Source organism: Meleagris gallopavo, chromosome Z (genome assembly GCF_000146605.3).
Source record: "Meleagris gallopavo isolate NT-WF06-2002-E0010 breed Aviagen turkey brand Nicholas breeding stock chromosome Z, Turkey_5.1, whole genome shotgun sequence".
In the NCBI taxonomy this organism is placed as follows: Eukaryota; Metazoa; Chordata; class Aves; order Galliformes; family Phasianidae; genus Meleagris; species Meleagris gallopavo.
Window position 1 is genome coordinate 36,312,542 of NC_015041.2, and position 15,329 is coordinate 36,327,870.

The window sequence follows — 15,329 nt, forward strand, 5'->3', positions numbered from 1 at the left end:
TTTGCAGGCAAGTTTCAATTGGAAGGTGGAGTTTGCAACTGGAAAAGCTGAGCACACCTCATCTTGTCATTCTTCTCGTTATTAAATCTTTGTATCTTTGTAACACAGGCTTAACTCACAATCAATACTCAAATTCTCTTCTTCCTATTATTACTTTTTACAATAAATCATTCAATTGATTCCATTTCTTTGGAAAATTTTCTTTTCTTTCATTTAAAATGCCTTGAAAACTGAGCTTATGCACAATTGTGTTATTCACATAAGTTTAACAAGACACGACACCAAGGCCTTTCAGTCAACCCCAACAGTACATATCTTGCCCAGTTCACAACATTAAAACAGTATTACCCTTATCGAGCTAAGCAAAGGAAGAAAATCATCTCATGAGAAGTAAAGAGTCAATGAGATTAGTCTTTTCCTTTGACAAGTATTACACAGCAGATGCTGTCTTTTGCTAAAATGCAATTTGGCCACTGTTCAACTGGTCATGTCTCTGATTCCCCATATGCTGTATTTTACTTCATGTTTTTGTTAAAAACACAGAAACTTGACCTGTACAACAGCTGATCTGCCACCTCTAATGGCTCTTTCCATCAAGCCTTGCTCCCCACTGTGAAAAAGAGAAGACCCAATCACCTAGGAGAAAGGAGTCGAGTTGACTGCAGAAAACAGGCTTTTGAAAATTACCCTGAAGGTAGCAGCTCAATTCCAGCTAGTCATTTTGCTACCTGACCCACTTTTAATTGCAATTTTTACTCATGTACATCTGCTAGACCTGATCACACACAGAGGAACTGGTATGCATGAAGCTTGAGCTACCTCTTCTAAAAAAGTTGAGCGCTAAGTCCTTGCAAAACCGTTGACCTTCCCCCCACACACATCCCCCCACACCATCAGGACATTTTGATGTCTACACTAACAGTTAATTAGAACTGAACAGGAGAAGCAAGAAAAAATCTGTCTCAAGTATATTGAGGTACTTGCAAAGTATCAAATGAGCATCAGTCTGCCTCCACCCAATAGCACACTTGAATGGCTTGAGGTGCCACTGGAAAAACACTGCCAATAGATAAAAAAAAAGAGATAAATTAAAAAGAGATGATGACAGAAAAAATAGATTATTACTAAGAATGGGAGGAAACAGCTTTTCTTAAACATCATCTAACTAACATACAGGCATTAAATACAGGAAGCATCACTAATGCTGTCTTATAACTAACTTCGCACACTAAAAATAGTGTCCAAGGCAACCAGTATCCAGCAGGAGAAGGGAAAACTTTATAGTCCAGATTGAAGATAATTTAAAAAAAAGAAAACACTTAAATACATAATTTCTATATGCAATTTTATCAACAAATCACGCACATTTAGGAAGTTGGATAAACATGGGTTAAACATCTTTATTTAAGAAAGCTGATCCATTCCTTTCCTAATCATATGTACAGAAAAAAAAATTCATAGGAATGTCAACTATGCAAATATGAAGCTTTGAGAAAGTGTTATTGACACCAACTTTTTGACCAAATCAGAAATAAAATCCTAAGACATCTCATGACATCAGGATATTCAGTGAGAACACACAAGACCGAGGGACATGACCACACCTTCCTGAATCAATTTCCCAAGAAAAGAAAACTCCATTGACTTCTTTATTTGCTCATAAATGGTGAGCAGCAGTAGAACAGGATGTAGCGGGCAGAAACTAGAACACAGCAAGTTATATACTAACAGGAGGAAGAACTTTTTTGCTCTCAGAGTGATGCAGCACAGGAACAGGCTGCCTAGAAAGTCTCCTTCTGTGGAGATATTCAAGACTCTTCTTGATGCCTACCTGTGTGATCTGCTGTAAGGAATCTGTTTTTGCAGGAGGTTGGACTAGATCTCAACAGGTTCCTTCCTACAAAACTCTACAATTCTGTGATATCGTGATCTCATTTCACCTCCCCTCTTCTGAACTTGTATGCCGTTTTACAAATAAATTCATACATACATGTGTACGTATGTGTGCAAATGGCATAAATGAAAGATCAGAGAACCACAGAATCACAGACTGAGATATGTTGTCCTCCACATTTCTGAACAACAAACAAACTACGTTTAGTTTACTCAGGTTTACTACACTGTTTTCATATTTTTTAAAAACCATTTTTTAACAAAGGGGTTAATTATGATCATTCAAAAATATCCTCTGTATCTTAACAGAGATTAAATAGAAAAACAAGAAAAAGTTGCAAGTGACCACTGTTAAGTTTCTTTAAAGCTTTGAGTAGCTTTCTTAAAATCTACTTTCTGTCTACAGTACTATCTTTTCCATTCTCATTTATTTCTTAATTTTCATGCTTTATCTCAGTCATCTTCCCTTTAAATTCTTCTGGTAAGAAAGATTGATGAGTAAGCATCATTACAAATTGCTAAGAAGAGTACTGCAAATAAAGCAGAACAAATACAGCAGGAAAGAAAAAGAAGTGAAGATCAACAGCAATACCAGTAAACTGTACATTTATTTTTTTTAAACAGTATTTTAGAAAATGACAACAGTCCTTGCCAACTAGTGAGAATACTACTCTAGGCCTGCTATTTGCACATATATTTGACTTGTTTCAAACAGATATTCAGTGTTTTGAAAGCAATAGCTGATGTTGATCAATTCTGCAGTTTTTACTAGCTGCTTCTGCTTCTGCGTTTCTAACATGTTAAACCGGGCATAAAATGATTTTAAATGGCAGATTCCTGCCCACAGCCAGCCCTGTATTTTGTCAAAGCTCCAGCAATGGCCCAGATAAGCAATGCCTCTTATGTTATGGCATGAAATCCTTCTCTTGCTCTCCCATGGCTTTGGGAAGTAATTGAATTGCTCTGCTTCAGTTCCCAACTGCTTAGAAAACAGGAAGCACCTTTTGGCATTGCCAGCACAGCAACTACTCCCTGATGCCTGACCTCATGGACAGCAAATTAATCAAGCTTTACTTTCACTGGACTCATATTAATTAGGTGTCATTTGTTAGCTATGATATTCAGGGAGTAAAAACCTCAGTGACCAAGTCAGTATAATCCATAACATCATTACAAATCACCAAAAAGGACACAAAATTTTTACCAAAAGCCTGTGCACAGAGCTTGTTTGGGAAGCTGGTCCTTGCAAGCAATTTAGGAGCTGTATCCAGCCCTCAAGAAAGAAACTTAGTAATTTCTCTACAAATTGATCACTGAGAGAACTTGTATCAAGCTAAATAATTTATCTACAGTGCTTTAGGAAAGTGCATCTTAACTTCACGGCCACCTTTTATCATACCTATTCATATGCAGTAAAGAGGAAAGATGGCTTGGAGGAAGAGGGTGAGTAGGACAATGGACAAGTTAAAAAATCTTAACACATGATGGATCATATGCTGAGTGGCTCTGTTTCATGAGCCAGCAACACCACACTGAATGAAGCAATAACAACTGAAAGAAAGCATATCTGCAATTGCAAGAAGCAGATTGCCCACCTAGAATCCAGCCAGTCTCTGAAACTGAGCCAGGTTCAGCTTCTGCAGCTGAATCAGATACTCTGTCATCCTGTGCAACTCCTTTGAAAAGCAGGTTCTGGAATGAGGAGTGCACTGAAGGGCAATGCAGAATACAAGAAACAGAAGAGAAAGTAAAAATTCTCACTGTAGGTATTACTGAGCAGAAGAGATAAGGGATGAATTAAGTAGCTCAGGTTACAGAACTGTCTGTGAGGGATTCTTGCTATACTAGGCAATGATATACATATTTACATTTCAAACAGAACCAGGATTACATAAGCCAAGAAAATATTATTTATATTGTATAACTTAAAAATAATAATAAAAATAAAAAAAAGAACAAAGAAATAAAATTACCATTACACATTCTAACTAAAGCACTACAGGCTGTCCAAAATACATGGCATATCTTAAATACAGCACCCACTAGCTCCACATTTCTACTTAACCTGGTCATTATGTCTGGAACCTGTCCTGGAGTACATAAAATAATGATAATCATCATCATCACTAACACCATCCAATAGTATATGAATAACAATAATCTACAAGTATAGTATCCAGCATCTATAAAGGCCATAATTATCGAGCAGCAATCAGAGCTTAGCATTTTGTTATAACTGGATCACAGAAGAAAACATATTTGAAAGAATGGCATGTAGTAAAAATCTATCAAGGATAAAAGACCACAACAGATCATTTGTTCAGTCCTTTTTATTATATTGTGGAATACTGTTTATTCACATTGCTTTTTTTTCAGAAGCTAAATTTGTCTCAGTCATGTTTAAGGCTACAGAGGTCTGTGAATTCACTCTGGCAATCTGAAAAAAAATTAAAGACAAAATATTAAAAAGAATAAATAAATAAGTAAATACGTTTCTGAACAGCCACAAACTGAAGCATCCTGGGAAAATTTGTTTCTTTATTCACAGAATGACTGTAATGGAAAACAGAGCTTTAAAATATTTATGAATGGAATATTTTGCGTTCTGTAGAAGTATATAGAGCATGCAATCAAAACAAACAAACAAACAAACAAACAAACAAATAAATAAATAAATGTCCACAATTAAAGAGTATCAAAAAAAAGGAAGCAAATTCCCCTGGATTACTAAATGACAAAAATTACCACTAAACTAGAGAACTAAGTTTAAATATCATAAAATCATTCAAGGTTGAAAAGTCATTTATAGCCATCAAGTTCAACATTCACCTAACATTATCCATCATTAAGCCATGTCTCTAAGTACCACATCCACACACCTCTTAAATACCTCAGGGGTGAGAACTCCACCACCCTCACGGGAAGCCTGTTCTAATGCCTGACCACTCTTTCTGTGAATAAACTCTTCTTGACAGCCTTCTGTGGCACAACAGGAGACTGTTTCTTCATGCCATATAACTTGTTACCCAAGAAAAAAAACTAACATCCTCCTCACTACTGCCTCCTTTCAGGTAGTCATAGAAAGCAATGTCGCTTCTTTCCTCCAGACTACACAAGTCCAGTGCTCTTAGCTTTTTTTCATATGTCTTGTTTTCTAGTTACTTTATAAGCTTTGTTGCTCTTTACACATGCAACCTCAGTGCAGAACTGCCAGGCGCCTAGGACATGGATAATGTCGCTTAACAGTGCTTGATATATGACCTCTTCCCCAAAGTAAGATTAATTCCCTGGAAAATAAAAAAATCTCAGCAAGCAATGTATCTGCTTTTCTCTACTCAGACACATACACCTTCTTTAAATAAACAAATGCTTTTACATCTAAATAATAATATGCGCTCATGCTTATTTACTTAGAAACCTTTGCTGACACAAGGACATCTTTGGTGGCCAGTAAATCAGTCTACAGTATTAGTATGTAGTATTCAGTGAATTTTTTTTATTACGAAACATTCAGCAGGAACTGCAAAAACTTTCATAATAATTAATCCTTTCTATAAATTACATTTCAGGACAGATTGCATGCTCCAGAATTCCACCTCTTTGGTTGAAATATGAGTGTTTGCAGTCTCCCACTTAAATAATATGCTTTACTTAGTTGTTTTATACAGGATAAATCAGGCTTACGTGACTGAAAATGGCAGAAGCAAGGTATTTGCTCTTAAAATAATTACAGAAATCCATATGCTTAATGGCTTTGATTCTTTTCAGTCTGTTCATAAACAGAGTAATACTTGAATTTCCAAAAATACTGATTTCCTACTTTTTCAGAACACTATCTTGAAAGTAATTTCCAATTTAATTCTGGCTCTCTAAGATGCTTTCACAGATCACATTGTTGTGATAAAATAAAAACCATAAAAATTAGGTCTGTCATACATTTGTGAGCCTTCTGCAAAGAAAAATTACCTACACTGAAGAGGCTGCTTTAGTAAATGTGAATAGATGAGAGCTGTACATTTTTCTCCTCCTAAGCACAGCAATTTATAGAAAAGAACACATAGCCTTGAAAATTCCCCATAAATTGATAATTCATTCTCTTTTACCAAATAACAGAGAGACTGGTCAGGGAACAGAAAGCCATACAGCAGGGCAGCCAGTGCGAGCCCTGACTTCCTTTACATTCTGAAATCAGTTACAAGCAGAGCTTCTAATTTACAGGCAGAACTCAACCCACAGTAAAAACTGCAAAGGTGGAAACACTTCCAAAACCCCCCTGTAGGCACATTTTACAGAAACAGAGAAGGATCTTCAGCTCTAAATAAGTTGAGATTCTTCTTGCTTATTTTTGCCTGTAACATCTGCATTCAAACTGGCACCACAGCCATTATACATACTGAAATGTGATGATGGCTTTAATGTGATTTACAATAGCAACTAAAAAACTGCTGACATACAACAAAAACAAATGCATTTTAATACTTGTGCTTTTTCTCTTAAAACTAATTTAGTTGATAAGCTTTAAAAACATTGACTGACATAACAATGCCATTGTACTGAGTATACATACATACCTACTTAAGGAATTATATCATTAAGTATGTATGCTTGCATGTAACAGGATGATCAGCACTCCATTCCTATCTGTGTTCTAACTGGATGAGTATCAGAAAATTCAACTGAAAGGTAAACAAAATAAATGTCTAATAATTGTGGTTGGAAGGGAATCCAGAAGATTACTTAAATGTTTTAGATGCAAAAACAACTTAGAAAACACAGGAAAGTAACGTCTACAGTGGGAGAATCAGACAATGTATCTTACTATTTTCATCCATGCTCCTTAACTTCCATATTCTTATCATCTCATTCACAGTGCTTAGGAAAAAGGCTTTCCTTGCCATCTCCTGAAGTTTGTACAAGTCACAGAGATGCACAGCCTGTACGACTGTTCACTATGGCAAATAATGGATAAAAAAATATCATTATTAGGTAGTCAGCTTTTATGCAGTCTGTCATTTTTAGCAATTCTTTTTAATTCTGTATAATTAGATGTATCAAAGATTATTGATTATTAACATACTACACAGAGAAAATGATGCAAATCATACCATTGCAGAAGCACACTACATTGTGAGTTGGAGAAGATCCACGAGGATCATCTACTCCTGGTTCCACACAGCACCACTAGAAATCCACACCCTGTGCCTGAGAACAGTGAACAAACCACTCCCTGAACTCTGGCACCTGGGGCCATGCCCACAGCCCTGGGCAGCCCATCCCATGCCCACCACCCTGTGGTGCAGAACCTGTCCCTAACCCCTACCCACTCCTCCCATGACACAGCTCCATGCCGTTCCCTCGGGCCCTGTCGCTGTCACACAGAGCAGAGCTCAGCGCTGCCCCTCTGCTCCCTCTGAGGAGCTGCAGCCTCCATCAGGCGTCCCCTCAGCCTGCCCTGCTCTGGGCTGAACACACCCAAGGACCTCAGCTGCTCCTCACACACCTTGCCCTCAGACCGCTCACCATCTTTATAGCCCTTCTTTGAATGCTCTCTCATAGTTTTATGTCTTTCTTCTATTGTGGCACCCAATGCTGTAGGTGAGCACAGAGCAGGGCAAACAGCCCGTCCCCTCACTCACTGGCAATGCTGGACCTGCTGCACCCCAGGTACAGTTGGCCCTTTGGGCTGCAAGGGCACACTGCTGGCTCATGTTCAGCTTGCTATCAACCGCAGCTCCCAGATCACTTTCCACAGGGCTGCTCTCCAGCCTCTCATCTCCTACTCTGGAAATATAGCTAGGGCTGTCCATCCCTGGTGCAGACTCTGGCACTTGCTCTTTTTAAACTTCATCTGGTTGGTGTTTGCCCAGCACTCTAATTATGGCTAGCAACTTTGGATTACTGACCTCTGATGATAGTGGGATAGTTTATAACTTTGCCTTTTTCCTTCACTGCGCCTCAAACACAGGGACAATCTTACCACCACTACCACAGCAAATTCCCCTTCATTATTTATTTGCATCACACTTTGATATAGTCAAATATCAAATAGACATAAAGCAAACAGCTTCAGTGTGCTGACTGCTTGCAAAAGCCTGTCTTCATGAGAACTATGCAGCCTCATACAAATTATTTATTTGGTCTGACAAGATATCAGAGTTGTTACGTAAAATTAACTTTCAAAGCTGACTGTGATGCTCATGTGATTTTGGGAGCACATACTCAATCTCTCATAAAACCAGTACTGACTGTAATAGCTGTAATATTTTTTTAAAATTGCCCAGATTTCAAGACTATCAGTAGAAGACATGGATATAGCATCCCAAATCTCTTTTCTGTTAAATCTAGAAAAGCAGGCTCAGAAACTACTTTCATTATAACACAACACAGTCATTTTTTCAAGAAAATTGCCCTGGACATTTTAAATGTATTAAAATTATAAGCAAGTAGATAGATTTCAGAGCTACTACTTTTAAGTTTTATGCATAAGCAGTTCCAGATTCCAAGCAATATTTGGGAAACAATGGTGACTGCTATATAGATTCATAGAATGGTTCGGGTTAGAAGAGACCTTTAAGATCAACTAGTTCCAACCACCTGATATAGGTAGTGACACCTCCCACTAGACCAGGTTGCTCAAAACTCCATCCAGCCTGGCCTTGAATGCTTCCAGTGAGGGGACATCTACAACCTCACTCTTCCAATGCCTCACTACTTTCACAGTAAATAATTTCTTTCTAATATCTTGTCTAAATGGTTTAAAACCATTTCCCCTTATCCTGTTGCTTCCTGCCCTTAGAAAAAGTCCCTCCCCAACTTTACCATAGGTCCCCTTCAGGTACTGGAATGCTGCTATAAGGTCTTCTCATGCTGACAGACTCTCTTGGGCCTGCTACCTGAGTCCTGCTTCTTCCTCCTAGATTGGCTCTGCGACTTCTTCCTGCTACCTGCTTGCTGCCCAAGGCCGGTCACGCTGCTGCACTCCCCTCCCTGCTGCTTTTGCCTCAGACCTTCGAAACAGCATGCAACAGGACCACTGCTGGATCCTGGTGGTGACTATGCCCGCTTTAGTGATTCTCGCTTCTTTAATATCTTTTTTATCACTCTCCTCTTTCCTATCTCCCGGATTGGGATTTATAATAAACTGGTTGGACCAACATTTGAACTGTCGTTTCTTAATCTCATGCCAAGTATACATATATTAAAAGAACCTCATCTCTCTCCTATAAATTGGAGCGAGACAACAACCCAGTATACAGTTGCCCTTCAGAGCTGCAAGCACACTGCTAGCTCATCAATCGACAGTCCCAAATCCATCTCCTTGGGGCTGCTCTCAAGCCATTCTCTGCCCAACCTCTATCTGTGCTTGAGATCACCTCAACCCAGATACAGGACTTTGCACTTTGCCTTGTTGAACTTCATGAAGTTGGCATGGGCCCACTCTCAAGCCTGTCCAGGTCCCTATGGATAGCAATAGCATCCCTTCCCTCTATCCTATCAACTGCACCACTCAGCTTGGTGTCATCTGCAAACTTGTTGACGGTGTCCTCGATCCCACTGTCCATGTTACCTACAAAGATGTTAAATAATACCAGTCCCAACACTGATCCCTGAGGACTGCCACTCGGTCTCCACTTGGACACTGAGCCGTTGACCACAACTCTCTGAACGTGACCATACAGCCAGCGAATAGTTCATCTACCAAATCTATTTTTCCCCAGTTTAATGACCAGGACATCATGCAGGACAGTATCAAACACTTTGCACAAGACCACATAGATGACATCAGTTACCCATGTAAATAGCGTACATTCTATATACCCTAAATCATATTTATTTTATTGCATTCAGACCATCCAGTTGGTCTGTTCACCTTAATGCACTTTGGAGGATTTCTGGAAAAGGAGCTAACCAGTTTTCCGAATTAAAATCTCTATACATTAACTTCTGTATTTGTTTCTCAACCTGAGCCTTTGAAGTTTCACACTTGAAAAATCTGCTCCATCCTGCAGGATGTTTTGCATTAAAGAGTTGGTTTTAACTGATGTCACTAATTGGCTAAGCAAATAATAGCTGTACACACCTTAATCTAAATAGATAAATTTTGTGTTTTACATATTATTCATGTTATATTTTTGCCAGGAGATATACAAGCTATAGGAGGAAAAGGGCAACATGTATTAGCTGTAAAGCAGTACACATTATTCTAACTTCTCTAAACCCTTTTTATTAGAAGCTGGACAAGCATGACCCATCCAGTTAGTCACATGACAGTGTAACTGGTGTCAGTGCATTCTGGAGTACTTGAACTTCAGTGGCATTGCAGTCAAAAAAACTGTTTCAATGCATGCTTTCCACTAACATGGAATCTGTCAAGTAGTTAGTTATCAATGATGAAAAAAGAAACACCTTTTAAATACTCAAAAATGTTTTGTATATAATGAAAGGTATTTATATCTGCATTTCCCATTCATACTTTTCTGGTGTCAGCAATAAGGACAGCAGTATGCATACGCTTCTTATTGTCCAATAAAGTTGAGGAGAAATCTCTTGCAAGTAAGAAAGCCACATACATAATTTAGGTGTGCCATATTAAATCTTCCAAGCAGTATCTCTGAGTAATTCATGAATACTGGAGTAAGAAGTCAACCTGTTTTCTGTAACATTTTTAGTGAAGAATTGAAAAGACAGTTTGTTGGCATTCTTTACCACACAATCCTTTATCACATTATATAATCATTTAAAAGACAACTGTGAAATGTTCATTAAAAAGTATTTAAATTCTTTAGCTTATTAGTTTTCTAACAGATCTGTCCCCTACATTGAAGTCCTTCCACGTTGATGTTTAAGCTGGCTGCCACATTCCTAAGGACTTTTATCTAGTGTGATTTTAAACTAAATTAATCTAGTCTAATTCAACTACAGCTAGTCAAATTCCTGATGCAAAACAACAGAAACATTTACATGATTTTTCTAAATTCGTTTTCCCTAGTACTTCAACACTGCTTTTTTTCCAAAGCAGCAAATCACACTGGAAGGTAATAAGCAGCTCATCAGCACTATTAACCTATTGCAGTGTTATCTAAAACTGTTAAAACCCTAGGTTCTGCATACCAGAAGTTTCATACTAGAGATGTCAACCTTTCTCTTTTTTCAAAGAACTTAACATTATTTCAACCATTAAAAGCTGTTGATTGTATTAACAATCAAACCATTCATGGTCAGAGTACACATAATTTGTTGGACAAAAATATAGCAATTCTGTAGTAGCTGAAGAGCTCAAAAGAGCTGAGTCTATCTTTAAAGTCTGTAGATATCGGTATAGACAAGCCAAAAACAAGATAAGCCTAAATGTAGGTGACATTATCCACAAGGTGGTGATCCTCCCAGCACACAACTGAATGAGAAAATGTCATGCTGGATCCTCCATGCCAAATCCAAACCAGAAAAGTATTACGCATCATTTCTTAATTGAAAATTGGATGCTTCTGATAAATATCCAGAGATTTATTACCTTCTTGGAAACACAATCATTGTAGAGTACAACCATCTTCACAGCGCTTGCATCCTTGGCCTGTCAAAGAAGGCTTTCAAAAAGCTCTTAATTGCTTAATAATTTTTGAAGAATGACGAAGCTGATGTTCTACTAACAGTCACCTACTTTGTTTCTCAAATCACATCCTTATTACAAATAATCATTATTCCTCCTAGCTCATATGTAGACAAGGATATAATGAAACAAGACATTATTTTCTTACAGTCATTTTATAACTCGGTTATCCCTGTATGACAACCTTTGGCTTTGCCAAATAAAATTTAGCTCACCTGGTATTTTTTCCAGATGCTGATGCAAAGATCTTTTCCCTAGTTTTTTGCTTCCCTACTTTACTGCTTCAGGCTGTCCCTTGTGCATCCCCCTACCAATTTCATTATTTCTACCAATTAGTCTTCATTCATCAGTCCTCAGCTGTAATTCACCTCTATTTATCAGGACCCTCTCACCTCCTTGTATTCTTCCTGCTAGAGGAGAGAAGACAGAAATCAGTGACATCTTGACAATCCCAGTCTTCTTGAACTTCCAGAACAAGTAATTTTGTGTTTCTTCTAGGTTAAGTCCTTCAGTCAGAAAAGAAGGAACACAAAATACACTCCATTATAATCTTCTAAACCTGTTTTATTTGAAATAATGACAACATGCTGAGACCATCTCATCATGTTCTTCAGCAGTATTTCTTTGCATGCCTGGGCTCACCTAAGCAACAGTCCTACACCAAGGAAACTTTCCTGCATTTGAAAATTTAGTAGGTTACTCTCTAACTCAGTGAATACTGTCCAAATGTAACACATAAAACTGTACGAACTTGCCATGAACTTACAGAACACAGAACTTCAAGTTACTTCTCATCTAGAAGTAACCTGTTTTATTTATTTGATTCACTGTGGGTTGTCTATGACCTCAGGCATTCCTTGGAAGTGTATTTTACATTCTGTTTGCACAGCAAAATGGGGTCCCTATCCACACCCTAGACTCTCTTAACACAGTGAACACTGTTATCACCACTTATGGAAATGCACTTCACTTGTTTAGTTCCATGAGTCAAGCTGCCTTTTGCATGCTAGCTCTAAGCTCCTTGCATTTGCTAGATTTCCTGAGATAACCAAAGCATTCGAGTTTGGGATTTTGTTTTTGAATTACAAAAATGAAGGAAGAGGCACTCTTAATTGAAGTCACTCAAACTTTTCAGACAAAATTACCATTTAAAAATGGAAAATCCTGCAAAAATGAAATGGTAATACGCTAAAGAAAAAAAAAATCCTGGCATGGAGGAAAATTACTATCAAGTTATTTAGCAAGGAGATAGAGCTTGTCTTTGCTGAATTTTGAGTGCTGTGGTCTCTATTTGTACTCCTGAATGATTATCTTGAAAATAATACAGCAAACATGATTCCAGCTACCTGAGTTATCTGAGATCTGCTGTGTACAAGCCCCAGCCTTTGCTTGTGAGAATCACAAGATGCAGCAAAGCACTGAGGGCTGGCACATGATGAAATCTTTAACAGTGAATACACCCCAGCTCTGGAGCAGTGACAATGTGGAGACAGTCTGGATGGCTACTCCTCTCCCAGGCCCTTTGGAGGGACACAGTTACCCAAATTACTTGCAAATAAGGAAAGACTATTACAGCTACACCATAATCAATGCAAGCTCAATTACTCCTCTCTAGAAAGCAGGAAAGGCTTAGGAGGAGAACAGCAAACCAGAGTAATAATTTATTTCTCCACACACTGCTATATGATGTAGAGCCCCTTGTTACTCACCTGCTCTGCAGCAGATGAGCTCCAGGTCTGGAGTCTGGTGGATGCTCCACCCCCACACCTGAAGATATAAATCCTCCTCATGAGCCTCAGTTACAGAGAGGATATTAGTATTAGTATTTCTATCCCAGATTTGGAAAGTTTGTATTCATTCTTGCAAAGTTTTTAGGGAGCTCCAAATTAAACAGTTTCCATTACAGCATGACAGCATGACAGCAACAGTAATTTTTATCCATAAAATCTAGATATGCATCTTACAGTGCACCCCATAGCAACACTAGTAACAGACATTTGAGGATTAATTCACTCATCATGGACAGTAAACATCATGGAAATAAGCATTTCTGTTAATGTCACCTTGTATTTCTCAGGTGGACTGGGCAACATGTCCACTGAGAGCCTTCTTCCCAAGAGTGGGTTCCTGAGCAACCGCTGCTCCTCATACCCCCTGTTCAATCAAATTTAAAGAATCATAGAATTGTTTATGTTGAAGGAGACCTTTAAAGGTCATCTAGTCCATCTCTGCTGCAATGAACATGGAGACCTACAGCTATATCAGATTGCTCCAGGCTTGGTCCAACCTGCCCTTCAGTGTCTCCAGGGACGGAAATTTGAGCCAAAAATCCCAAGAAAACTACTATTCTATCCTGCCTGACTAGACATTCACAACAGCCTTGTTTAACACTGCTGCATTCTAGCTGCCAAACACTCTACAAAATCTCCAAACCACAGACTAGGGTGGATGGAAAGCAAGAAGCAATCTTTACCTCCATAAATTTTCATACTCTGTTATTGATAAAGACAGTCACTCACCTTACAAGGTGAAGTATGAAGTACTCCAGAAGTAATAACCCTCTATATTATTATTTTGGCCCACAGTGTCAGAAGCAGATGTTAATGATATGGCAGGAGAGGATGAACCTTTCCACCAATATTCCATTACATCTTGTTTCTGGGTAAGAAATGGCAGCAGAGGGGCAGTCTGACAAAATTGTGTCTGACATAGAAGTGCATATGAAAGCAAAGATGCATCACTGAAATCCTTCATGTGGAAAAAATTGCACTCAGACATTCATCAATGCCTGCTGATGTTTATGAAGACCAAACACAGGAGTACAGTGAGTACAGTGAGACAGAGAGTGATGCATTTCAGCAGTGGCAACAACAATATGAAATACAAGCCATGTTTCAGACAGCCATGCAGACTTTTATGAGCATGGAATGCAGATTCTTGTTCACCGCTGGTGAAAATGCATAGCTAATGGTGGTGGTTATGTTGGAAAATATTATGTAGCTGAGAATTTGCTCTATTAAATGGTGTCATTGTGTTCTTTGTATCTGTTGTAATTTCCACAGAAATATAGAGGAGGCATTATTTTCAGAGTGACCCACATATTTCTCTACCAATATAGCTCACAACAGTTTATTAATTGCCTCTCTGCCAGGGAACTCTTCCAGAATCTGCTTAATGAAATTTCTTATTCCAGTTATGCCATGGAATGGCCCAGTGGACAAAAATCAGAGATTAAGCTATTTTTCATTCACTTAGCAGAAAGCATGTTGTATGTCAAATTTGCAGTCAGAATTCACATTTCTATGTGCAGTCTTCACCATTTGTTCTCTCCTTACATAAAGAACTAAATTACACCACCAGGACATTAATTAGGCAAAGAATGTCATCAGTATGAGCAGACTTGGCACCAGTTAAAGCAAATCTGCTTAGATAAAGGAGCAGTCATGAAGGCTTTACAGACTTGCTTTCCCCCAGAGTGTTAAAAATCCTCCCCACATGCTCTCAAGTGCTGGAGTTCGGTTTTGATCTCTGATTAAGCTGAAAGACGTAAAAGAAGGCACAGCATTATCCATTGACTAAGCATCTTACACAGCCCTGTGTGCCGTTTACTCCAGAGCGTGCATAAAATACCTTGCAGTCATGAAATGTGTTAGAATGATGTTTACTTTGAACATAAATACACAACAGCCTTGTTCAGAAGGCAAAAGACTCTCTCTTGCCAAGAAACTCATGACATTTCTGTAAAGAAATAATGCTGTAGGAATCCCAGCACACCTTTGGGAGGACAGAAGTTTTTTGTTGTTGTTGTTTTCTTGTGTTGGTTTTTTTT

General features: G+C 38.4%; 1 protein-coding gene and 1 long non-coding RNA gene across 3 annotated transcripts in view; both read right to left on the reverse strand.

Annotated features, from left to right (window-relative positions):
- Window positions 1-4,147: 4,147 nt before the first annotated feature.
- On the reverse strand, window positions 4,148-7,205 carry LOC104915102. 2 transcript variants are annotated; one of them, XR_002109944.1, is made up of 4 exons: window positions 6,999-7,205; window positions 6,713-6,842; window positions 6,465-6,569; window positions 4,148-4,330 (listed from the first exon to the last, which is right to left on the reverse strand). It is a non-coding gene; the product is annotated as an uncharacterized LOC104915102 (long non-coding RNA). The 2 variants fall into 2 exon arrangements; XR_796242.2 differs by lacking the exon at window positions 6,465-6,569.
- Window positions 7,206-9,808: 2,603 nt separating this feature from the next.
- Window positions 9,809-15,329, reverse strand: part of UBQLN1 (ubiquilin 1) — a 29,757-nt gene continuing 24,236 nt past the window's right edge. Inside the window, exon 12 of the mRNA XM_010725784.2 lies at window positions 9,809-9,845. Within this exon, the coding sequence (XP_010724086.2) occupies window positions 9,824-9,845 (22 nt within the window). The 3' untranslated portion in view covers window positions 9,809-9,823. The remainder of the gene's footprint in view (window positions 9,846-15,329) is intronic.